Source organism: Cyphomyrmex costatus, unplaced genomic scaffold (assembly GCF_001594065.2).
Source record: "Cyphomyrmex costatus isolate MS0001 unplaced genomic scaffold, Ccosl1.0 scaffold211, whole genome shotgun sequence".
NCBI classification, from domain to species: domain Eukaryota; kingdom Metazoa; phylum Arthropoda; class Insecta; order Hymenoptera; family Formicidae; genus Cyphomyrmex; species Cyphomyrmex costatus.
In genome coordinates, this window is record NW_017276159.1 from 474738 (window position 1) to 502145 (window position 27408).

A 27408-nucleotide genomic window follows, 5' to 3' on the forward strand; every position below is an offset into this window, starting at 1 on the left:
CTTTTCGTTACGGGTCAGTTCTTTTAGGAGCAATATATAAGATGGGATAGTAGGTATTTTTGTCTTTTAATTACACATATACACACGCACACATAGAGAGGAAGAGAGAGAGAGAGCGCATATTGCTGTTATTAGCAAAGACGATATTTGAATAACGATATTTGAACTAATTAACATACTTTCTACACAGTGCATTATTACACAAATATCAAACATAATATAAGTATAAATTAATAAACTATACATACAGTAGTACGTAAAATATTTTAACTCATCTGCAAATGTGCATTATTAATGAAAATTAAAAGTACTAATACGAGTATACAGTGCGCGATAGCGTAACGCATTGTAATACGAATTTCTAACAAAACAGTATCGGGGATTCGTATGTACATACACACACAAATACACATTCCAGAAAGAGTAAAGTGAATTAAGCTGCACACAGAGCTTTTCGCGGATAAACTCCCCATGCATATATCCGTGGCACAAATATGAAACGCGAGTATAAACTAGCGAATACCGCACGTGCAAATATTCGCGTGATACGCGGGATACGCGAAAGAATAAACATTCGATCCCTCCGTGCCCAACAATTCGGCGCTCGAACAGTTCGTAATAGTTAATTAAAGCGTATAGGGGATTTCCATTAAAACTTGGATAGTGGTCACAGATACCTGAAATATTCACAAAGGATGTTAGTGCAGAGGTAGAGTGATAAAGACGACCATAAACGCGCCGCTTTGACGGCAATTGCATTTTGTAGTTTACGCTACGCACTCAGATATCGTTTGTTATCGACGATATACACGGCCGATGATCCACCATCCGGTATGATAGTCCCAGAATACGTTTTATTCAATGACGACAGCAAAGCACCGTTAACTGTAACCATTTATGGAACACGCGCGAACCATCAAGCGATAGTCGAACTCAATCTCCGTATCGACGCTGATGTATATATCTTTCATCGGCGTTTGGCATGGCTAACAAAGTTAAGATCAATAGACTCGCGCCGATTTAATACGACCCGTCAGACCTCGTTGGACCGAGCGCAACTTCCGAGCAGTGCAATGTGTCGATATATCGCTTTATCGGATTAGATTTTTAAATTGAATTCCGTGTGAGTTTAGGAATTTTGTATTCGAGATACGCGATCTAAGTCGAATTGATTTTCTAGCTTATATTATCTTCATACTCTTATCTTTTTCCTTCCGTGCGAGAACACTGATGAGAACTGAAATTCTTCGCTTACCGCATCATTGATTACGTTTAGCAGGAAAAGCAGCTTTGCACCTGTTGTGAGATTTTTTAATACAATTTTGATTTATATAATACATTTACATCCAAGACCAATCACACTAAAGAATTTTGCAACAGTTGCAAAGATGTTTTTTCTGCTGAACGCAGAGCCATTGAACTTCATTTATTATAATTTCATCTGCTGAAATCTTTGCGAAAGTACGTGCGTCCGAGAGACGTGCGTAAAAGATAAAATGCGCAAATTTCTTAGCAGAGATAATATACGTCGTGTTATAAGCTGTGCGATTGTTCTTTAAATGCTACAAACATCGTACCGACGAGGCGTGTCGATTTCAGGGCGGCTTTACATCTAACCCCGTTTGAGGGAACATCGCATGCATGTTTCCCACGACCTTTCCCGTAGCAGCCGACCGCGGTAAAGCGCGGTAACATTGCAAAGCATACCTTTGAAGTCAATCGGCTCACGTCACGGAGTTCCGAAGAAGTCCAAGAAAGAGTAACGCTTGACGCGGCATCGTTCCGATGACGTCACAATAGATCAAGAACCCCAACACGATAAATACCCCTCGGCTCGCACGATGTATGACGCAAACGTCCATCTCTTTAACAATAAGTCGGACGCCAATGACGTCCGTCAGCTAGGGTTCTATAGCCGCTACGCACGTAAAGACGTGAAGTCCGTAATCGCACATAATTATTCAAATGGAGAGTATACGCCGACACTAAGGTTGTTCTATCGATCGGTAATGCTCGAACGAATCGACCGGAGACTCGCAATAGGATATTGTTCGTCGTCGCTCCGAACGGCGTTCAATCCTTCTTCCCGTGGTCCGTTGATTGCATTTTGCGCGCCACGAAGTCGCAAATTTCATACGTCTCTTCGTCGCAACAACGTCGACGAATTGGAAAGCATCAGTGATCAGTTGTTTACAAAAGTTGAACTTACCTGTGATTTCTGGCGCATTTCTTGGTGTCCTATTTGAAGATTTGAGTAGAGAGAGAGAGAGAGAGAGAGAGAGTCTATAAGTAGAGTCTGTCTTTTTAATAAAAAAAAGGTTTTACGTGTATCGAGTATCTATCTTTAAAGTTCTACTTACAATTTAGAGCACTTTTTACGTATTCTTGTGAGATCTGGGATGGGAATGTGTAAAATAATTATATACAGATCGATCATTTATTAAAGCAAAACTTTATTATAGCAATAGTGAACAATGGATAACTATTAAAGATTTTTAACATGTTTTTTTTTGATAAAAATAGCGATTGGATGTTTAGGTTTAGGTAATAGGTGAATATCTAAAAGGGTCTCTTATCGTACGAAATTCTTTGAACTAAAAATTACCTACGGTCGTGTTATTAACGCACATGATAATCGCACATATCGTGTCGATAAGTTTGAATTTTCAGGCGGCGCGTACCGTGAATCAATCGTGCATCGCATCGAGATCGAGTACTACGCAATTAAAATTATAATACATCGGCATATTCAGCGGGATTTCGCTTTCATTCTCAATTCAAATAATTGCAGAAATTTACAAGAAAATTCCTAATGTGTTATAAACGATGTTAATAATTTTCCATTTTTTCATACTTTGTGTTCCGAAAGAAGTCACTTCAATTCTAACCGAAAAGACAAGCGCAGAATGACGCGTGTGGCCGAATTGATTTAATCGATAAACATATCGGCCGGGTACGAACAAACAGAACGTTTGGCGGGGCGTTTGGAAGAAGATCGATATTCACGATTACGTTCCATAAACAAAACTGCCGATGCGCCGATGCATGCCGAGGTACGATGGTGTTACCTCGAGCGATGCCGGATCCGTCCCTTACACCGTGCGGCTAAATTGAATTCCCCTAAGCGGTATATCGGTTCCTACGAGCTTCAAAACGACTCACGGCGCGCTACCGCCCGGCCCTAATTTCCACCCTTGATCGCTCTGCTGTCGACAGGAATGAGCAGAATGCAAAAAAGAAGCGAACCGAAGGAACGAAGAAAAATACGGCGATGATGAAGGATGAGTTTTCCACGATACGAATGAACTATTAATCTCACGCGCGCGCGCGAGATCGCTCCAATTTTCTGCTTTAAGGCAAGATATATCCGTAAAAAAAGGGGGAAAGAAAAACGGGAGAAAAACGGCGCCGGTGACACGAGAGCGGAAAGAAAGGCGGGCGAAATTAAGAGAAAATCGGTTAACGGATCATTCCCGCTCTTCTGCGTTCGTAATCTTCGGGATATAAAAAGGTAAAAGGATACACGCAGCGCCATGTGTAGCAAATCCTTCTTCATCCTATCCCCCCCTCCCCCCTCCGCTCCGCTACACCAACCGAGAAACGAGTCTACGCTTCCGATACTTGAAACCTAAGACAGTCGTCGGCTAGTCCTAGTGATATATTTTAATAAATCATTATCGCGGGTCTATCCTTCTTTCCCATCTTCCTATCATAGTAGTATGTCGTCGTAACTAATTATTCAGTTAGGGCGTCTTTTCCCCCTTTGCGTTTTACCTTATACACGAGTAACCACGAGGACTGTCATCCAAAATCGTCTCGTTTCGCATACATTAAACCGAGTCTATAGTCTATCTCGCCTTCTCGCGGTCGACGTTGCGGGATAATCGATTAGGATTTCGCAGGCAGTGTTTGAGGTCTTTTATTTTTATTTTCTCTTATTCTCTCGGGTGCGTTTCGAGCTCACGTCTCGACGAACAGCGGCGAAACTACTTTGCCTCGCTGGCGGGGCAGGCTACCTTCCTCTACGTCGCCGATCGATCGTTCCGCTCGCGATATCCCGCCGCATCAATCGCATTCACGCAACATACAGTAATCTTACAAATAATATATCTAACAACTTTAAGTTCAACTTAGATTGCTTTCCGTGATCACGCCTACTCCAACCCGAAGCGCGCCTTCGTGCACTCGCATCGGGCACGCACTTCTTCGCACTTGGCAAGACTGGGACCATCATTCACGATCGATATACTTTCCCTCCATTACCGTAAACACGCGATTGACGTGACGTGGTCCGCAAGGACTGCACGAAGGCGCTCTTAGCCAAAGTTCGTGTGTACTTTACTATTCTATCGTAATATTACGTTTGCTTTTACTCTTTTTTATAACTTTCTTTAAATATACGATAGGTAGGTTTACTATTCTTACGTATCGATCTGTGACATCATACAATCGCACACACACACACTCACGTATACATAACATTCTTTCGATCGCTTTTCTCTGCTCATCGTTATATCCAGACGTGTCTGCGATCTAGTACGATCTAGGACGTCGGTTGATAACTGAGAAATTTAATGATGATTTGTAGATACAAGTGGACCGAACGGATCGACGAAGAGTGATCCGCTTCCCCGTTCAAAACGCGAAAATCGTGCGTAAGAATCTTTAAAAGCGACGAAACTTTCACAAGGTCAACGGAATCCTCGTCGATCCGCACGACTTCGAGACTAGCTCGGTCTCGATCCGAAAGTCTTTCAATTTTATCCCTAACGTGTGTCCGGCCTTAATCCTACGTCATAATACTATCCAATACTTGTTGAAGCTCATAATAAGTACATACTCGAGGATTAGATTATTGTATTATTCCCTTACATCTTCCTAGGTCTCGCTTAGGTACAACCCCGCTATTTCGATCTCTCAGATTTTTTCAGCGGTTTCCTATCGGAGTTCTTCTCTCTTATCGTGTACCATCTCGTATAGGTTGAGCCTTATAGGTACAAAAGGTAAGTCGTCAATCATGACGATCTCTGTACAGAAGTTAATAACAGCCACGCCCACTGAGGGCTCGATCGGGCATCTCCGCGCTGCTGTATTATCGAGGATATTGTGAATGTTACAATATAAATATGTCTATGTACAAACTTAAAAGTAAGAGCGAAACTATCACCGATGCGATCAACTACTTGAGAGAACTGAAATCCGTGTTTAGAAAGGCGTCATGATCCCCCCCCCCCCTACTACTCTTTATAGCCTACGTGTATGTGTGCTGATTATGGCTGGCTGGGTGCTATCTCGATACGTCGATCGTTCGACAAACCGCGCTAAATGAGCACCGGTAAACATTTGTTGTCGCGTTGATTATAAAATGTATGTCGAGATCTCCGAGGAAAAGTCGGACGGACGCTAACACGAACGCTATTTCCACTATAGTGCGAGTTTGCATATTTTCATGGACGATTGCTAAACGAGGACGTATGTATTTGCAAAATTAGCGATGAAGCATGGTAAAATTGAATTTCTGTCATTTTCGTACATGTCAAAAAATATCCGTTTGCACCGTTGAAAAACATTTGTTTATTCAGAGATCGAGAGATGTTTTTTTTTTCGTGGCCAATCAACTTGACTGAATGCGGATAGTCGAAATACTGACAATAGATTAAAATCATGCCGTTGCTTTTTAGCAGTAAGTCTTCTCTGTCGTTTTTATAAAAATATAACGCTATTATCTATATGTACAGATAATCACGAAGTCGGAAACGCCCGTTCCCATGTCCGAAAGAAGCTCTCGAGCGGTATAATGAAACAGAGCGTAACGAAAGCTAACGGTAGTAAAATAAATAAAGAAGAGTATTTAATAATCTGTATATTTGATATCTTAAGATAAACCAAATATAACAGCAAATCTGCCAAAATTCGAGATTTCGGGCGAAGCAGATTTCACGGACGCTGCGCATTGTAGGCATTTCTATGCCGAAGCATGTACGTGTTGCATGTATACGGATAAAAATGCAACGCTGGCTTCGATAGCCCGCGCAACCTCAAGTCCGGAAGTCGTCGAAACGATCGCTCGCCTCGATGTGCCCCAGCACCGCGTTTAATTTTGTTGGCGGTCGTTACTCCGGTTTACTCAGCGATACCGCAGGATGCAACGAGAGATCTCTCCGGCCATGTTCATCGAAAACTTATAAGCAAACATGTATATCCTCTACACTAATATTAGACTTATCTAAGCGGAAAATGTGTACACGTGACTCCCAAGTCCGGTATTATGTACAGTGCACGGGCGCGTACATAACGATCGCCGTTAATCGCTCGTTAGGCGCGTAACGCGTTTCTCTCGTGCATGCGCTTGTATGTCTCTCTTGAGAAAAGAATCGGATAAAAAAAAAAAAGAACAGACGGGACTACGCGCGTTTGAAAGAAATGTAGGTATACGTGGATCTGAGACCACGGGTCTTAACGGTTTCCTTTGAAGGAAATAGACCCGCGTAGCACCTTGATTTGAAGGGAGGGAATAGGGAGGGAATGTTTTGTTCTCGACGATGACGACGCGTCGGTGAAGGTGATTCTCGAGGTGATTCCTCGCGAACTGGAGTAAGTCGATTTTTTCGAGAGTTCCGCACGACACGAAACGACACGCGAGTACGACGCGTCTTTGTCGACATAATGCGAATACGCGGGGGTAAAAACACGGCGTCATCGTGTGCTCGTTTCGCTGTGCGTTACGTGAAGAATAATGGTGATGATCAGAACGGCACGAAGGTTCTCGCAAACAAAAGATAACAGGCAGTAACTCGCGAGATCGTCGAGATGCGACATATGAAGGGAAAAATGGAGGAAAACGCGGAGGTGCGCAGGGATAAGAGGGCTGAGTGGGTGGATCTGAAGGGTGTAGGTAGAAAATAGGCGTGTGCGCGCCGCAAAAGCGGCGAACGTGATATGGAAAGCTAACCAGCGTCGCGCGAGTGCAGCAGCGCAGCGGCGCGGCGGCTCGCATGAAGGTCTCTAAAGCCGATAATAATCTCATATGTAACCTGCGTGACGTCGTAAACGCGCCGTTGGCCACGTTTCATTTTTCTTTTCTCTTTTCTAACACGACGTTTTACCTTTCTTTTCTCGTCTGACGCCACTGCTTCCTCTCAACCTCGCGGGTGCGAGCCGTTTGCCGTTTGCGACTGTTCTCCAATCGATGCTCCCATCCTCGTTGTTGGGAAGCTCCATCTCGTCGGTCGCTTCTATCTTCTGGATGCAAAAACAACTGCAAGGTAACGCGCCATTCTCCTTTTGACGCGCCGCTTAATGTTGATGTCCTATCGATAATCGATATCTTGGTCACGATGATATCACGATCAACGTTGCGTCGTCTTCCGTAAATGAGGCTTCAATATCGTATGTACACATAAAATCCTCTCCATCTCGCAAAATTAATTCAAAGTTCAAGGAAGGAAACTGCGCATTTCTCCATGCAGCATCGACCAGTCCAGATGTGAGAGAAATCAGGACTTTATCCATGATTCTTCGGCACAAGAGGTATCGTTCATTCACCCCGAGGAACATCACCCCGCGCGATTGTGCATCTGTATCGAAATTTACGAGCTGACGATCGTCCTGCTGTCCCCGCGCTCCTTTCGCGGTATCCAGCGTCCGGTCTCACTTTTCCGGATCGCACGCGACACGTCTATTTACAGCGAGACAAATACGATATATATATATATATATATATATATATATACATACATACATATACATATACATACATATATATATATATATATATATGCGCATATATGTATGTTTGACATATGTATATATACGTAATGGAAAGTCGGATGCGCGACGACAACGGAACTGGAATACTCTCGCGGGTCACCGACCACCAATAAACTTGATGGTCACTCACGATCGGCAGTGCCGACGAGAAGCTCTCGGACACCGTGGCACGTGGATAACAAGTATACACAATCGATCATACGTTCTTTACACCTTTTAGGTATTCAGTTCACTGGTTCGTGAATCGCAAACCGACTTCAGTCACTTAAGAGTCCTCGAGTGACCAGCGGGCCAAGCGCGGTGGCGTGACCGGCCAATAAGAAGGCCAGGCCAATCCAACCGGTCGTGGTCCAGCCGCGATTTCTTGGCGGAACGCTTATGCGTATCATCGTGTCATCGTAATCTCGATTCGACGAGGGACCCAATGATCGGCTCCATCAGACGAGGGGCGTGCCGTACACCTCGTTCGTGTGTAAATTCTGATTGCTGTCGTTCTGCCTCGAGGCGCATTGCTGTAACAGAGAAAGCACGCGCGTCTATGCTGTAAACAGAGTTGCATCTCAATTCCCGAATGTATTGTATTAAACAACATTGTTGCATCGTGCACTGTGTGTTCGAAACTAGATGATCGCTGCTGCGTGAAATCCATTCGCGTATCCAAATATAAATAAATTTCACAATCGATCATAAATGATTTTACTGTAACGTATTCATGTAAATTATAAGAGATTATTACGAACTCATCCGTCATGATATACGATATAATAAAATATTAACGATTGCCTTAATACGAGCGTAAATATTTATATAGAGTAAACGCGTAAAATCGGCTAACTACATTAATATTTCTGTCGTGCAAATTGTATTGATTTTGATACGCGTTAAGAGTTGTCGTTGCGTAATACATAAAAGATCACGAACGATTTTGAACAATCACAGAGTAATTCTCATTTGCCGTTATCAAATGCAATTATATTTATCGATACACATTATCGATTTACAGCTATACGCCCGTAGGTGTATTTTCCCACAATAAGCTTTACCTCACATCGAGCAATTTCATGATAAATATTTAATTTCCGTCCATCCGTTCCGATGCATATAAAGATAACTGAATATACCGTAGAATCTGCTGAATTGTACATCGTTTTGCAATGCAAATTTTGAACGGCTCGATTACGGTTTATGACGATCCTATGTACGACGGACGGTGATATGAATATCTGAGATATACGACAACGTCATTTCGCTCCCGGCATTCGAAGAAATATCTATCGACGTTATATCGACTGATCCGAGGAGGAGGAGTAAGATGAATCGACTTACCGCTTGCTTTCTTTCCCAGCTCTTCATCGCCGACTTGTACTTCTCGAACTCGTGACACCAGTCGGAATAAATCTTCTGGTAGTCGTTGGATTTGGCAGGCGCCGAACATCTGTGCGCGTCCACAGTGATGTTGTACGAACACAAGAGAGCACCACCGAGCCAACAGTCGTATCTGCCGGCGTCCTGCTCGTTCACGCCGACGATTACCAGACCCTTCTCCGAGGTCTCGATGAATTTGTCGCCGCCGGCGCCGTATTTGTACGCGATTTGATATCTTCCCTTCTCCTTACTGTAATGGTACCACCGCACCTCCTGGTTCGCCAGGACTTCCGGCATCTTCACGAAGCAACCCAGATGCACCGATTGGCCCCACGTGACAACCAGTTTCCGTTTGCCGACGCTGCTGTCGCAAACGTCTGCCGTGGTGTTCGACACGTCTTGGAGAAGACTAAAAATTAATCAGAAGTCACGATTATACACACAATAATTCTGTCGCGAACACGTAATCTCGAACATTCACGTTTTGCCGTTGATTTTATTCCGAAATATTTCGAAATTGAATTTTGATTCGTCAGCTGCAATTTTCTTTTTTCTTTTATTTTATTTTATTTTTTTTTTTTTTGTAAAAGTATTTCGTTTCACTGGACGGAAATGAATCTGCGGTAACTGAAATATACGATGCGTAAAATCGGCGCGAATATTTCTGCTCCGAAATCTGTGCTGTAATCAAGCGAGTAAATTATGACGAAAATTGAATGTGTTTCATTCTTTGTTTTTTACAATACGTGTGCATCTTGCGTAAAATTAAAGATTATATAGTAAATTACACCTCACGTGCGTATTCGCAATTTATTTCACGATCACGTTTGTGAAGAATGCGATGAACACTTACCCTGGTTCGTAAGGTTTACATGTGTTTGAATCTTTATCCCATCCACAGTAAGGATCGTGGACGCATCGCAGGCAGTTGTCGTATCGTCGAGTGCACATTACTAGATCGATCTGTTTTATCCGATGATCCGACGCCACGTAGAGAGCCTTATGTTCCTTCGAGATCTCCATCGCCTGTATCGGCTCGCCAGGCGTGACATCGAAAACATCCAGCAAGATCGACTGGGATTCGCCATTACTGTCGATCCACTGTACAACCTTGTGAACGCGGCCATCACCTATAACACGCGATAAGAGGCACGCATTTTTATCGGAGGAACAGTAAGTTATCAGATCGCGTTTATATTCGTCTCGACAGATATTCGATAGTTTGCTTACTAGAGCCGGCGTAGTAGACAGTATAATCCAAATCGATGCCCACGAAGTCGATGCGCAGCTTATCGACAACCAGTCGCGTGAGCATGACGTCCCGCTTGTAGAAGACCGGTTTCTCGTTCTCGTGCGAAATCGCGGAGTCCATCAGTGGATGGGATCTTATGAAATTCAGGACGGTGTCCGGCAATGTCTCTGTGTCGTTGACGCATTGGCCCGGGCGCGGCTCCGGAACCTTGTTGGACAAGACTGGTAGCCACGCGCTACTGCTAGTTGCTTGCTCTTTGAATTTTCCGCGGAAAGCCTCTTGGATGGCGTCAATGTGGAAGGAACATATCGCGGAACCCATTAACCCGTTCGTCGATGTAGTAAAGGTACCATAGAAATGCGTATCGTCACCCGGCACCTTGTAAATGCTCTCTGAGTAATAGCAAGGATGCAATAATGTAATTACATGTCGCCAGAATATATGTGAGTCAGAATATGAACGTAATAACAAGATAATTTTTTCCCCGTTAAAAATAAATATTTTGTAACAACAGATACCATTTTGATTAGAGACTTTTTATCGTAACATTTTTTTTATATTAGAGAAAAATAATTATAAATATCTTTAATCCTCTGTCGGGGAAAGAATTGGGACTTTTAAAAACACCATCAATATTTTGATTGTGAATTTTGGTGGACAAATTTTAAATCTATAAAAAATAAATAAAATATAATCCGACTTCTAATATATTAGAAAATTTTTTCATATTTTTAAATAACACAGAACAATAAAAAAATTTTTTTTAGTCTGTTTTTGAAAAACCCCCTATTGTGTACCGCTGACAGAAGATTAAAATTAATGTTGCCGGCGAAGAGTTAAAAGTATTAAATTCTAAATGTGGTAAAAAATAGAAAGAAAAGTGTAATTTATACCATAAAAATATGTCATGCAGCAAAAATATATATCATGTTATACAGCATGTATGCCGATACTCACGTATTTCGTTGAAATAAAACGGGAACTCGCCGGGTATCGAGCAATTCAATCTGGCCTTGAGGTATGTGGCCCAATTCTGCGAGAGTATATTTTTACCGCCAGTGTCCCTCTTGCAAACTCTCGCCACGCGGGAATACACACTTTTACCACAGTTTATGTATTCGACCGCGGTCTCGCGGAAAAAGAAGAACACGTGGCTGCCGATGTCGAACGAACCCACGAAGTTCGGTTCTACAAAGATAAAGAGGCATGATATTATCTCATCATTAACTCTCTGATATTTTCGAGCGCTTTGAAATCTGTTTCTCAATTCGCAATTCTATGTACGTTTCCTCGCCGAGACGATATTTCGCAGTTGCAAAACTGTTCAACCGGAATATTCGGGCGAGTTTATACGGTTCGTAATCTAGCCGTCTACCTCATTCTACAGTAAAATAACTGCATCTAGAGCAGATAGTTCGCGTAGATACTCGGCAATAAGCGCGCACAATAATAATCGCGAATCGAGTATTCGCCGCGGGTGGTACGAGAAGATGTCCTTGCTCGTTCTATGCGTAAAAACTTTCATCGCCGGGACTGTTCCAGCTCCGTTCAAACGCGGACAATAATCTCCTCCGAATTCCATTTAACCGCAGGCAGTTCATAGGCAACGATAGTATTTTGTGCCTGTTTCAAAAACAAGTCAGAGGAAGGGAGAGCAAAAAACGGAATTATATAGTTGAACTATGTTAGAAATAATGCACTTTAATTGCGTCCCTTGAAAACGTTTCATGAAAAATAGACTGAGTTCAGTGAAAAAATTTTGCAATCTCGTTATTTGTTAAATTCATTCATAATAAATTTCTTAAAGTTCGTCTCGTCAAACACATAACTGAAATTAAATCGCAATTTATCAACATCCAGCGTAAGAAGCACCAATGAATTGGCTATATTGAATTTCGCGTAGTTGAATTATAAGAATTCATTGTTGTCCTTGGATAAGTTGCGCGAAAAAAGAGTCCGAAACAACACTGTTAAATTCATACTGCAAAAAATTATACCTCTAATTCGAATTTTAATAATTTCTAAAATTATTTCTAATGTCCAAAAGTCGTCACTGTTCCTCAATATAGTGTTAATTTAACTAAAACAATGGAATCAGATAAAAATCAAGAAATTTATTAAATTTAAATTACATTTGACTTATTATTTAGTAAGTGCTATACGTAATATAGGATGTTTACTTTCAAGCTAAGAAATTCAGCTACAGAAATGAATTGATTTAATATACATAGAAGTTAAAAATAACAAGATATTATTAAACTCAAGGAATTGAATTACTATTATTTCCTTGATATCTAACAATGAATTTCTCAACCCGGTTTAGTGAGCCCATAACTAGGGAACGGTTTCACAAGACATCGGTTGAGAAATATTATACATAATTATCATATATAACTCTGCTTCATCACAGTTGGAGATAATTATTATAATATAAATAGTATAAACTTTAATTTGTTTGGCCGATTTTCGATCAACGATTTTCGTGTGGTCTGGCTAAACACTAGATTCAGGTCCGATATGCGTCACACGGCATAAATCGCGCAAATATTTGCGTTGTTCGCAACTCGATGCAAACGTTGCGGTTTAATCTTGATGTAATTGCTTGTTGTACCGAGGAAACTGATTTATCCCGTACAACGATGAAGTTGGAGTTGGGTGACGCGAGAAAATGGCGAAGAAAATCGAATTTTTCCACGTTCGAATCGCGTCAACGTCGCCGGAGTCGGGCCGGGCCCTCTCTCGTCGATTTTATATTATGCGGCGGCGCTCGGCTGGAGGCCGCCGCAATCTCTCTCACGGTTCAGCGATTAAATCGATTGTCTGACGCTTCAACGGCGGAAGTTTGATATATTGGGGCGGTACAAGCCCATGTAGATAGACGGGGACGAGCGAGAAGGAGAGAAATAATTTACGAAGAGAAGACGTGGAAGCATCTCATAGTAAGATGACTTTTGATTGGCCCACCTCGATGTTGTTGACGAGCAACGTACGATGGAGTTCGAACATTGAAAGTGCTCGCTATTGCCATTACACTTCAAGAAGAAGAGCGTCTCGTTACATCGCGACGAAAAGAGATTTTCACATTTTAAATGCAGCGGATATTCGAAAGGAAGATGGTTAATGTTCGAGCGAAATTCCACACGCGCAACGATCCATGAAAGTAGACGCTCGTCAGCTAGTTATTCAAAGCTTGTTAAGTCCATTGCGTTTTACTCCCTATTTTTCTTCGTCTCCCTTTCCGTCTGCGATTTACCCTCCCGGAGCAGGTTTTCCTTATCATGACCTCGCACCACGAACCGCATCAGTCTTCATTGCGTCTTGCCTTGCCGCCGAGTAAACCGAAGAAGAGAGAAGGAGAGGCTATGAGCGAAGAAGGAGGTCGACGAGGAAGAAGGGTCGGAGAGTCACGAAGATTATACGAAGACCGCGCGTGGAGCCCATCCGTCTCTTCCGGGACTCTCGCCTGCTTTTAATCAACGCCTCTGTTAATAGACAAACTCGATGCGGAGAATGGTCCTTGATGGTGGCGCTCAGTAGTCTTGCTTGTAGGGTCTAAACGGAGGTGGCTCCTGGCAGCTTGGGAGGGGGAGGAACAGGCAGAGACGAAAGAGAGATAAGGAAAAGAGAGAGGGGGGGGAGGGAGAGAGACAGTAGCGAAAGGGCTGCTAGCTCGAAATTAAACGACGAAACAAATAGCTAATCATGCGTCCCGCGGGAGGGCACGAAGGATACAAAGTGGGACAAAGTCGTCCAACCGTTCCCTCCGGCTTTTGCCGCTTCGATACCGCGACCTTCCTTCCCGACGACGACGGTTGAAGGAGCGGGCTCGAGTGGCGGCACGCTTCGACAGAGTGAGGAAAGGCGGAAGCAGCCCCCTCGAGAAATACAAAGCAGCCGTCTAACCGTCTTGCGCCATTATTCCGGACCGGTATGTCGTGCATGAACGCTCGCCGCGAAAGGATTGTGTCAATGACGCTAAGTTAAAATTAATTATTTTCGGACAACTTATTTTCCTGTTTGTGTGACCGAAAAAAAGTAATTTTTATTATAACAATTAATAAATAAAAAAATATTTATTTAACAAAAATTTACATAAATATTTCGTTTGTATTTAGCTTGATGAAGTAACGAACCAATAAAATGCAATGGGAAATGTAAACTATTTGTGGAACAAGACTTTCTTGACAATCATTTTAAAATGTAGACAGTCAAAGAATATAGCAGAATTTCGATATTAAACGCTAGTATAACTAAATTTCGTATAACTAAAATTTCAACGTATTCCTCGTGTCCCGTCACGACCGACGAACCTAACGAATCGGATTCTATTTACACTTGATCATCGCAAATCAGCGCGCTCTGCACCCCTACCTCCCGCGAGTTACGCTATTAAATTCCATGTCGGATTGTGTGTCTATATTCGACGCACGTCCTAATCTACATTTTCCAATTTCCTTGCCGGGCCGCTTTTGCCGCGCCTCTCACGTTCCGCGCTCCGATAACGAAAAATCGAGAGGATCGCAATAATCCCGGCCGACGAATCAGAGAGCCGGTAAAACTGATTAAAGCTTGGGCTTCTGAACTACGCGGGACTGAGACGAGGTAAAGCGGGGGAGAGCGGTTTCCGGCGGACGGACGGGAAAACTTTAACTTCTTCAGTCGGCTCGCTTTCTCTCCTTTTTCTCGAAAAAGGAGAGAATACTTTCGTCGAGAACGCAGCGTTTAGGACGAGGAAGATCGCGCCGGGGTGTTATTTTATTACCCCGTTTGTAGAGAAAGAGAGAAAAATCCGGCACCCTCTCTAACCGGTCCGATAGCGAACCTAGCGCCGACATCGCCCTCCAAACTCTTATAATTCCACTTCTAACCCATCCCCGCCGTCGTTCCCTTGCTTTTCTGTGCGAGAACCTCCTCGTCGTCGGCGAGGAAGGCAGTAGTACCCTTGGAAAATAGGCGGGGCAGTTTATTCGCATCCATTTGAACCCGAAGCGTGTTCCCGGTTGACGGGGCCCTACTTCAAAGCTCCCTGTCTATTTCCTAAGCAGCACACCCTTCCTGCATGGTTTCTTCAGGAAGACCTGTTTCGCTTTTTAGCCGATCAAGGATGTCCCCTCTTTCTGTTAATACTATGCGCTCTAAGCCTAATGGAAATTTCATTGTTGCCTCGACACGCCGTAATTATCTCCAAGTAAAGGTTTCTCTATGAAGTGCGGAGATCCAAGTACGGTTGATAATAATGGACGCACCGATCAATATCTTTAGATACGTAGGGGAGACGTAATTATAGAAAATACGCGTCCAAAAGGTACTATCACATCGAGAATTCAAACACGAATATTGTAAAGTCATTGAACATCATCTTCGATTCAATAAAAGAATTTAGATTTTCTATTAAGTCTAATTATTAGATTGATATAAAAATATGTCGGTGGCTTTTTACTTTTCTGATTAAAATAAACAACTATTGATTGATCAAAAACTGTTAATTGATTAATTCCAGTGCAATCTCTTAAGTAGTTTTTAATAGATCGGCTTCAATAATTGTCTTCAAAGTTGTTGTCAATGACTGGCAATCATCCCCAATCCTTTTCATTTTCAAGACTGTCATCTCCGTTACAAAATTTTTGGAACCATTATTATCCTACGTTTGTAGTTTCTTAATCGAATGTTTCAATAATTCTTCGACTTATTCCTACTATTTTGAAACCTAGTTTGAATTTGTATTCAAAATATTCGGAATTGTTTCTTTTTCATATTTAATAATAATGAAAATTAATTGATCACAATATTAACATTGAAAACATAATTATACTAGTATAATTAACGAAGCGAAATCTGCGCTTGAAAATGATACAACATGAACACGATCGAACATATATCCTTATTGTAGAATAAAAGCCCTCAAACTTTAAAATAGTAAAAACCGGCATTATTTTTGCATCAACCTAATATTATAAGTTTTTGGCTAATGATATCGTTTGTGAAAAGAGTACTCACTGTCGAGCCACTTGGAGTCGTACTTGAGTGTCCTCTTGAAGCTGTACGTCTTACGACCGGTAGTCAGATTGTAGAGATCCGTGCGGAAGATTACGGTATCGGCTTTGGTAAACTCGGCGTTCGTGCCGGAATAAAGAGCTGGCAGGTCTCCGGGATTGCCCTTCTCGACCCAAACCGCCGTCGAATTGTCCGCAGGGTCATAAGGGCACTTCGCGATGCCCATTCCCACTCCCGGGACAAACTCGTGGCGCGGTAAGTGAGTCAAATTGCTCTGGAAAGAACATCATTTGGAGGACGTGGTCAGATAGGCACAGATAATATAAGATGTTATAGAAACAAAAAGGGTGAGTTAAAAGGCACAGATATTCTCTTTACAGAAGGTAATAATAAAATTATACATCAGTTTGATTAACCTTTAAATAAGTACAAGTGATTTAAAGTTATAGTTTAAAATACAAATTGATAGATATAGAATGCTCATAATAGTCCTAAAAATTTTTTATTTTGTAATTGTTTCTTTATTAATTTTTTATTTTTACTATTATTTTTAATATATTACTATTATTTTTACTGTTAAATTTATATTAGTTACATCTTTAGAAGATAAAGAAATATAAAAATAATAAAGATTTTAAGACTTTTAGGCACTGGACTATATTTTTTATTTTCCTTTTCAAGAAAGAAATTTTAAAGAAAATTATATCTGTGTTGTGTGTGGCTATCTCATCTATTCACTTAAAGGTTCAATTTCACAAAATATCAATTTTGAGCTGATTAATAAATTCGTAGAAAAAATAATGAAAGAAAAATAATTTTGAAGCACGTTGTATAATAAATTTTTAATATTTATATATATGTACTCTCTAAAAGTGAATCAGTGTATTATCACTGACTTCAGTGCTACATTTATAACTGATGTAGTCATTAGTGAATAGTCATTACTGTTTTTTCAATATACTGATTCACTTTTAGAGATTATGATTTTGAGGTTATGAATCATAATTTCTCAAAATGAATCAGTGTATTATTACTAAAAAACAGTAAATATTCGCTAATATTTATATACAGTTATATAATATACTGATTTACTTTTAGAAAGTATATATATATATACATCGATTTGTTTATAAAATTTAATACCCCAAATAGCTTGATGTAATTTCATTATTTAGTAGCTACAATTTCCAGTAGTAGCTTGGGTAAGCGGCTGGATGTTATTATTACGTGAGATGTTACGGCACACCCGGGACTCATAATGTTTAGCAAAGCGAAACTGTTGTATCTTTTGTCGTGTTGTTATACGGATACTTAAGCGCGAGATTCATTCATCTGCCTGGACGCTTTGATGCACTTTACACAACTTTGCAAATCACATCATGCGGATTTATACTATTGCGATAATGCATGTAAATTTCCATTAATAACAGCATTATTCATTATATGGCTTTAAATATTTCGACGGGAATTAAATTAAAATGTACCGAGGAATGCGTGAGTGGCGGTGAAATTTATTCGTAACGCGAAAATTAATTAACGATATTATTTTCAGATGCCTCCTCGCGTTCTGTTATTAATTAATTAAATTAAGCGTAAAGCAGCACAAATCGGTGTGCGTTGCACATATCACGCTGAATCCGTAATACATTTCAAGGGAAGTTGCGGATGTATTTAACATCGTTTCGCATTTTCAATTTTCAATAAACAAATGACAGCAAACGTTTAAACGTATATATATAGTTTTTTCAGCTCTTTGCCAGACCAATTGTCGTTTTTAACAATTTCACAATCCAATCACAAACTGTCGCGTATTACAAAATCAAATTTAACGAATTTATTTAGTATACATTGCATTTGTAACGTATAAAAGGAAAAGAGAATTGAATGATGTGAGAAATTGTAGGATTTATTTTAACATCCTACTATTGAGAAAATAAAAATAATTGTACATGTTGTATTATGACTGAGAAGTTTAATGACGTCCAGAGTGATCGACGATATTTAAAGACATCGATGGACTATTTTAATCTTAAGTTAGATACTTCACCTGTTTACTTAAAGATTATATTTTATATAAGATATGTAGTAATTAATAATCTCAAATCTATATTTACGCATAGAAAGAGTGCTGAAATATCTAAAAATGTAGTTGACTACAAATCTGAAAAAAATAACTTTGTTCGACCATCAAAAAATGATGTATTATTTCAGAATGCTTAAACTGGTTGCTACAAAATCAATATAACTTTTTGATCAACATTGCTTGAGGTTTCTGCATAATTATTTTAACGGATCAACAAAATCATTTTCAAATCTATAGATATCTTGCTTAATTGTTAGACATTTCAGCACAATTGTCCTTTCCGTAAACGTGTTCTATATTTTCTCTAATGAAAGTATAACATGAAAACTTACATAAATCACCCAATCCTTAGGTGAATGTGCGTTCGTACCGCACATATAAAGGCGATTGCCATCTCCCATCGGCTGTATCACTCGTATATGGTTTCGGCAATCGAAATGCTGAAAAAGAAAAATCGGGTAAATTAAATTCAGTGAGATGAATTCAATACGCGGCTGCGTTCCCTTAGAACTCTTTAGAAAAGCGAAACATCACGTCGCATGCGCAATCGTCATGAAATAAGCACTCAATATTAAAAAGAATAAAGTTTATATGACTTATTTGCGATTGCTCATCGTTTGCACATGTATGCAAAAATTTCAAATTTTCGTTTGTACACTTTCAGTAAAAAAATTGTTCAAAAAACAATTTTAGGAAGGCTAACTTCACACTAGCCCCCAATAACTTCAAAATTGGATTGAAAAGATCTTAATCAATGGATTTTTTGTTTGCACATCTTTAATTAAAAAGTTATTACAATCGAATTAAAAAATCGAAAAAGGTTGAAAGCGATAGATAAGTTTGTTTGAATCATATCTACTATGCTCAAAACGGCATGAATTGATAAGTTTTAGTTTGCACATTCCGAAACAAGTCGATTTTTCATTTGCACACCTCTATAGTTAAAAAGTTATTAACAAATAAATGATAGGGGGTTAACTTTTCACTGCAAAAAGTACGTTTTTAACTCAAATTCTAAAGAGACGAGATTGAAATGACATTAATCGATAGATTTTCGATTGCACATCTCAAAACAAGTCAATTTTTTCGCACCTATAGTTAAAAAGTTATTAACAAATAAATGATAGGGGGTTAACTTTTCACTGCAAAAAGTACGTTTTCAACTCAAATTCTAAAGAGACGAGATTGAAATGACATTAAGGGGGTAGTTGGGTATGAAATTTTCAAAAAAATCAATTTTCCAAATACATCATTTTCGTGCACCAAATACATGTAGAAATATGGTAGTGAACGTAAATTTCGTGGAACCGATCGAAAAAAGGTCGAAAATAGCAACACAATGCGAGGTGTCCTCCGAGCGCTCGGCGTATACCTGCGGCGCGGTCGAACAGCTGGCGCTCTCTTCCCCTCCTGACGTTTATGAATATTTGGTTTCTTAGCATTTCAGTTTCAGTTGTATGGCAGTTTACCTTTGTAACGGTTGCATCATGTATGGAGCAGGAATTGCCGACTGATGGTCGAATTTTGCAATTTTTACCCACTTTCTCGCAACAAAAACTTTAAATGCGTTTTTCTCGAAACCACTTTTTTTGACATGGGGGACAAGATTGTGAAAAAACTACTGAACGGATTGGGCTGAAATTTTAAGGGGTTGTTCTAGACATGTCTACCTATGGTATATACTACGGATAGAAATATTCATTGACATTTAATATATTTTTTTAAACAATTTAAAGTGAAAAAATAAGGTGAAAAATTCAAAAGTCCGCCATTTTTTTTTTTTACTACCGGGGTGAAAGTTTTTAGTATATACCATAGCCACGCACCTACTCTTTCAGAAAATACCCGGACTTTTGTTTCAAGACGACCAGAAGCTGCGGAAAAGTGTCCCCCGTGCAAAAGACAGGTCTACTTCGGGCAGTCAGGACACCACCAGGGTTGCCAAAAAAAAAAAAAAAAAAATATCTTATATATCTTTTATTAAGTCTCCTTCAAATGGTATTCGTAACTTTTCGAAAAATAAATTTTTTGTGTGTTAAATAAAATCTTTAAAAAATGGTCGTTCATACCCAACTACCCCCTTAATCGATAGATTTTCGATTGCACATCTCAAAACAAGTCAATTTTTTCGCACCTATAGTTAAAAAGTTATTAACAAATGAGTTAGGGGACCAACTATACACCACAGAAATTACGTTTTCAGTTCGAATTCTAAAGAAACGAGATGGAAATGACATCAATCAATAGATTTTCGATTGCATATCTCAAAACAAGTCGATTCTTCGTTTACGCACTTTTGGCTTAAAAGTTATTAACAAATAAATAGTAGACAGCTAACTTCACACTGCAAGCAGAATTGCGCAAATGAAAACATATCGATTCATACCATTTTGAACATAGTAGGTGCGATTTGAACTTATCTACCGTTTTCAACCTTTCTCGATTCTGTAAGAAATTATTTAATGGATTGTCCTGAATGGCTTGACTGAGTAATTACGAGTAAACACTTTGATGGCATGATAATGTCATATTTTAGCAATGCCGTGACTGACTCGGGCGGGCTCTTGCTCCACAGTGCCACAACAAAATAGACAATCGGCGCTTCACGTGATACATGTCTGACTACGATCTGGAAACTTCGGCGTTACATGCAAACAAAAAAACAAATTCACATATACTTAATGTAATTAAGGTTCATCTTGCATATATTATATTTTCTCTATTTCTATAATAGTTCATATAATTACAATTTTTTAATTGTTAATAACTTTGTAACTAAAGATGAGCAAACGAAAAACTGATTTGTTTTGAAATGTACAAACAAAAATCTTCCGATTAAGACCTCTTCAATCCAATTTGCTCGAAGTTGGAGGGCTAATATGAAGTTATAGTCTCACTCAAATTGTTTTTTGAATAATTTTTTTACTGAAAGTGTGCCAACAAAAATTCGAAGTGTGCATACATGTGCAGCAAATAATGAGCAATCGAATAAGTTATACGTTATAAACTTTATTTTTTTCAATGTTGGGGACTAACTTCACGACGGTGTCGTCGCGGTCGATCACGTCGTGCGCGTATTTCGCGGCGAATCGGTGCACGGGAAATGAATTGGCTTTGTCGTCACGTAGGGAATATTTGCGTGGACCTTACACCTCGACGACGACGCGTACACGGTGCATACGAATGAAGCTGTGATAAGCGCGCGCGAGCACGCGTGTCTATGGGACAGAACGCGATCGTGCTCGTTTTATCGCTGTGGTACCACGATTTCGGGATATGAATAAAAATGGATGCGCGTTAAAAAATCAGAGTTCCAGATTAACTTTAATTTTCAGTCCAGATACGATAATTTAGAAAAAAGAAACTCCATCACACGTAAGATTCTTCTTCGACATTATATTTATATGCTAAAATTTATTAAAATTTATTTGATTGAAATAGATGCAATAAAGAGACAGATTAGTTAACGGAACTTTAATGTATTTGTATAATTCAGAAATTAAGACGCAGTGCGGTAGAAGTTGATGTAAATTATTCGGAAAGAAGAATACTGCGATGAGATCCCTTTGCGTCGAAGATACAAATGAGATACATTCTCTCTCGAATCCGGAATGACACCGCAGTGTCTATTAAAAAGTAAGCTTGCACCTTTCGTTTCGCGCGCCTTCAAAGACACTAGTTCTTTTTATTTTACACCACGTCGGCTGTTTGTGACTTTTTTTCTCCTCGATGTTACGTACGATGTCTTTTTTTGCAATCACAATTCCTTGGCCTTTCTGTTTCAGGACGCATTCAGGCCAGTTTGTCGGTACCGGAATTAAAATTGTTCTCAAAGACGCGCAATGCGAAAAGGAACGCAAACCAAACTGTGAGAAGGAGACCTACCTCTGATTTGCCTTTGGATACGCAATTTGCCACATTGCTGGGTTCCAGATTCAGAGCGTCTCTCTGCAACAAAGAAAAGACATAAATTATATCACATGGTCTTGTAAATTAAAGCAAAATTTATTGGAAAACTTGAGAGATATTTATTGCACGCATAGGTATAACATTTGTTGTAATATATCTTCGAAAGTCCGAAAAATTCGAATGTTTCATATGGTAAGAATAAAGAGCATTCTATTTCGAAAGCGACTTTATAATTATTCATCTTTTAAAGGAAATCTACAGGACTTCTCTTTGTACGTGCTCCTTTCTTACGGGCGGACGCTCGATATGCTCGACCTTACAAGAAGTGTTAGAAGTGCATACTTCACATTTTGCCTCGTATTACGTCACTGTCGCAGCAGCCTCTCGTAACGCGGCTAGAAAGACACTAGAAATCCTACATCAGAATAAGGTCAATATTCAGGATTTACAAAGAAAATTTTCACACGGAAAAAGCTAACAAAACTCTTCCTTTCTTTTTTCCCCTTTTCTTTCCCTTTTCTTTATTTTAAAATAGGTCATTGTGATTGTTCTGGATATAATTCTATCTCGTAAAATAGCAAGGTACCTCTCTACATTATCCTGGAATGTGCAATGTCCTTGTGTGAAAATATTTAGAAAAAGTGTTTTGCAAATATGTACTTGCTGTGATGCACGCTCTGTGTAACAATTTCTTCCTGTTGCGGGATACGCTCTATGTGTATGTCGAATAGAATACGATTACGGCATAGAGGAAGTGGTTCGCTTGCAAGGTCAATCGTCCGAAACGTGGACCTAACGATCGATCTCCGCCGCGTGCCGTTCCACGGGAATGTCACAGCCAGAAACGGAGTCGATGTTCGACATTGTCCTGGTCGTAAGGGTGAGCCAAAACAGCGTTCCCCGACGTTGATCTACGACCAATAAATTACCGAAAGAATCGCTCCGCGTTGCGACGAGCGTTGGACGAATGGTCACGGACAAGAGTGGACAACATAGGACGTTAAATCATAGCAATTTCTACGCAGCACAATCAGGGTCTGTGATTCATCTCCACTCTCGAGAAATTCTCCGAGTGATGCATCGTGATAGTAAACCGAGAGAACGTATCGGTCGTGTGTAGCGTCCGTTTGCAATTTTGTAAATTCTTAAGTGAATAAACACACCCAACAATAATCTTCGCCAATCGTAACGCACTGAAATCCCTGCATTGCGGAGCAGATAAATATACAATATTGTTTCTACATACGATTCGCTGAACTCCGCAAGTCACATCCTATGCACAATTTGTCGGATAGGACGTACGTTGCGTTGGCGAGAATCCAGGCGACGCGGTTGAAGTGGATACGAACATGATTTACCTCGACGTATGGTATATACATGGGTCGCAATATTCAGAACGGACTTGGAATGCCCTATTATAAGCATAATCCACTTACAAACAGTGTCGCGTCTAGCTCCGTGCAAGTAAGCGCGCTTATCACTGCGGTAACTTCGACTCGAACTTTCCAATGAGCGTGCATGTATGCACGCTACACGGAATAATAGCATAGTGATAACGGATTACTCGCGATTGTCTTATTGCATTTGACTAGCGCCTGTATTATTCTCCTTTGATTTGACGAGCCTCCATCGATCCGCATTCGATCCGGCTCCCGTCTCTCCCTGTTGCTCGAGAAGATTCGGGATTGGCTCGAATGTGATTTCCACCTTGGAAAACCATTAAAATCGGTTACAAGCCTTCCCCGTCGTCCGCGTGGGCATTGATAACGATGTATTACTCGTTAAGCACCGCAGTACATTAAGACAGTGTACATAGCCGGCGGCTCGGCGGTAATTAAAAGCGGAGCAATTCCCGGTATCCGCGCTTATACCCCATAAGCCCCGCTTCTGCAGATCTCCTCGTTATACTAATCATTACAATCCGTCCGTGAGCCCGACACGGAGATGAGAGCGCTAAGATGGCGAGAAATAGCGAAAGACGGTTGGAGGAGAACCTTACGGCAAAAACTGAGAGATAAGAAAGTTTCCCAGGCTCGTGTTCTTTCATAGAATACAATATAGTTAACAACGTGTAATGCCACTTTTAAAGCCAATCCCGCGTATGTAAAGGATTTTGATTTGAACACGTGGATTGCGCGTATTCGCTTTTAATTAATCTGGTGAATAGTCATCTAGGATGTTTTTGCACCCCGACAGTGAAAAAATGTCAATTGTAAAATATTGTTTTGTATGGATTATATTGTTAAATAATTTTTTCGTTTTTAATAACGATATTTTTTATAAAACTTTAAACGTGAAATTTCATCGAAAACCTGCAATAAAAAATAGGTTACATTAATAAAATCTTATTTTTGAGAAATATTGTCATAAGTCACTTAACTTATTGTGTTTAATATTTAGTTTTTAATGTTTGGTTTTTATTCATTTTTTTTCAAGAAAATTATGATTGAAGCCCCATGTATAAGTGTGTGTAAAGCTAGCGTTTCACTTGGTGGAAACTCATTAAATATTGAAAGTTCTGAATTTATTTTCAATAGAGCTATAGTTCTATGTATAGAGATTCAATTTATTCGTAATGTTTTCAATAAATTGGAAAACAATAAATAATATATATGTTGTTAATAATAATAAGTTTAATTAAGATGTAAAAACACACGTGACGTTTGCATAAAAAGGATGAGATGACTATTAACATAATGGCAGTATTTAGCAGAGGAAGCTGATCAGTAAGCGCTGATTCCTTGATATGATTGGTTCTTGCCTTCTTCACTGGATCTAACTGTAAATGTAAAAGTGAATTATAATAAAGAATCACTCTGAGCGTTCAATGATCAGTTTTCTTTGCTGAACGCAGCCATTAACTGGCATTGTTACACGACTATGTTCGGTCACGTATGTAGTTAATAACGATCTTAAGGCCGAAGCACGGATCTTTGCATAATGCATAAAGCATGAGAAAATTAACCAATCAGAGTCTCTTATTTCATGAAGAGGAAGGAAATGAAGGATTTTGATTGATTCATTTTCTTGTGTCATGCGTTATGCAAGACTCTGTGCTCCCGCTCTTACGCGGCATAGGTATATAATTTCATCAAAATCGTAACGATTTGTGTCTTAATTCTCTCTAGTTCAGGCAACACACCATCGAAGAGTGGTTGGAATAAAAAACATATATAAATGTTTTTTCGCGAGTTATACCTAAATTCGGGCGCTAGAGATCTAGAAGGGGTACACGTAGGTGCAGCTGTCGGCAATAATATTGTCGCCAAACCGCTATGCATCATTTTATCGCGCCGCCTACGACGCCATTAACTTTATAGCACCAGAGCGTGCCTCCCGGCATGCAAACGCCTCGACTTCCATTACCGGCGTGATACGCCGACTATTAAACAGAAATATCTCCCATCACCTCTCGCCTGCCGGTGTGTCCTACTCTAAACTCCGGGAATCTAACTGTCGCGGATTTTCTCCTATCATTTCCGTAACAGGATGTTACATTACCTTCTTTCGTCAACGCATCCGTTTTACACGTTATTATGTCGAAATATAGAAGCATGTTTATAGGAATTTCGATATTCTTCATTGAAAAATTTATAGATCAATCAACCAAATAACAGAGAAATCCCAAGAACATTGTCTTGAAATTGCCTGAAGAAAAAGACATCTACACCACGTTTACGTTCCATTTCGACTACGCTCCATTCTTTATACTCATGCGCGGAAGCCTCTCTCATTCGCTTCCTCCGTTGAAGGCTTACGCCGAGTCGCTGGAATACACGGCTTCAGACTTTCAGTATTCGGGCCGGATTGATTAAGTTCTTGGCAAGGTGACGATGTTACGACAGAGAAGCGTCCAAAGGTTGTCACTGCTCGTATATTCTCGTTCGTTCGTTTGCCCGTCCTTTTCTTTCTTCATTACGCTTCGAGCTTAATCATCGTCGCAATTTGTGCACACTGAAAATTTCTGTGTGTGCGTGCGTATGCATTTCTGCAGGATGCCAGAAACGGCTTGCAGATGATTAGCTTCCTTGAAACGAAGACGTACTGTACCATTCGTATGCCTCAGTCTTTGTCGATGCCGCCGTTGATTTTCTCCTTTTCAGCTTGCTGCTTCCAGTGGTACTGGCGCCGAGCGATTATAAATATAGCATTGCGAAGACACGCAAGGCTGTAATTATCCCTAAGCATGACTCATTTCGAGATATCAGTGAATCACTAAACTAATTTTCTAATTTACTTTAATAGAAACGTTACGATATTTATCTAGAAATGAGTAATATTATAGAGACGCTATCTTTCTACTTAAATATTTAATAAAAAGAAGTATATGTTTCATGAATATTTCCTCCTAAATAGAAAAACATGTACGCGGATCAAAGTTCTTACTAACATCAGAAGAAGAGAGAAAGTGGAAGATCAACGTATGCAAGGAGGTGGAATCGTATAATTTACCGTGCTAAAATATTAAAGATAGAAGACTACTGTGGCATCCCCAGGGTATCGACACCCCCTAACCTCGGAAACTCAAGAAACGTAACGGTACCTACGAGGCTCCCTTAAAAATTCACGAGTCGAGGCCACCGCGGCGCTTTTTATCTCATCAAATAGTAATGCCGGGCATTGGACCGTTAGGAGGCGGTATCCCCTCAGGCTTTCCTGATCACGCGTCACGTATATTGTCACGGTGCGTCGAGGGGCAAAAATTTAAAACGTCTTATTATTTTTTTTTTTTTTGCGTATTTTTAAATAACTTAGAAAAATCTTTGCGCTTTTTCGAAACTATTCTTTCCCTATCGAATCTTTTTATTCAACCGATACGCTTTAAGAACGGTTGCGAAGAAGAGCTCGATGGTATGATCGAAACGTGAGTGGTGTACAAAGAGTGAAATGCATTCGTGATAAATTCATATAGAAATGACGTACGATTGGTTGGCATCATATTGTCCCTTTAGCGCCGAATGATGTCTACATCCTCGATTCGCAGTCATGTCAGGTGGTAACCTTCGTTACGCATAAAATTTTCGCGAACTGACCT

At 40.1% G+C, this 27408-nt stretch overlaps 1 protein-coding gene and 1 long non-coding RNA gene across 2 annotated transcripts in view; one reads left to right on the forward strand and one right to left on the reverse strand.

Annotated features, from left to right (window-relative positions):
* Positions 1 to 8142: 8142 nt before the first annotated feature.
* Positions 8143 to 27408, reverse strand: part of Sema2a (Semaphorin 2a) — a 148589-nt gene continuing 129323 nt past the window's right edge. Inside the window, exons 4-11 of the mRNA XM_018539359.1 lie at positions 22350 to 22412; positions 18797 to 18904; positions 16385 to 16655; positions 11345 to 11575; positions 10366 to 10779; positions 9989 to 10265; positions 9097 to 9544; positions 8143 to 8282 (exon numbers count right to left, since the gene is read on the reverse strand). Coding sequence (XP_018394861.1) covers positions 8208 to 8282; positions 9097 to 9544; positions 9989 to 10265; positions 10366 to 10779; positions 11345 to 11575; positions 16385 to 16655; positions 18797 to 18904; positions 22350 to 22412 — 1887 coding nt within the window. The 3' untranslated portion in view covers positions 8143 to 8207. The remainder of the gene's footprint in view (positions 8283 to 9096; positions 9545 to 9988; positions 10266 to 10365; positions 10780 to 11344; positions 11576 to 16384; positions 16656 to 18796; positions 18905 to 22349; positions 22413 to 27408) is intronic.
* LOC108773523 (uncharacterized) lies at positions 21560 to 22326 on the forward strand. The gene is made up of 3 exons (XR_001940693.1): positions 21560 to 21839; positions 21961 to 22100; positions 22250 to 22326. It is a non-coding gene; the product is annotated as an uncharacterized LOC108773523 (long non-coding RNA).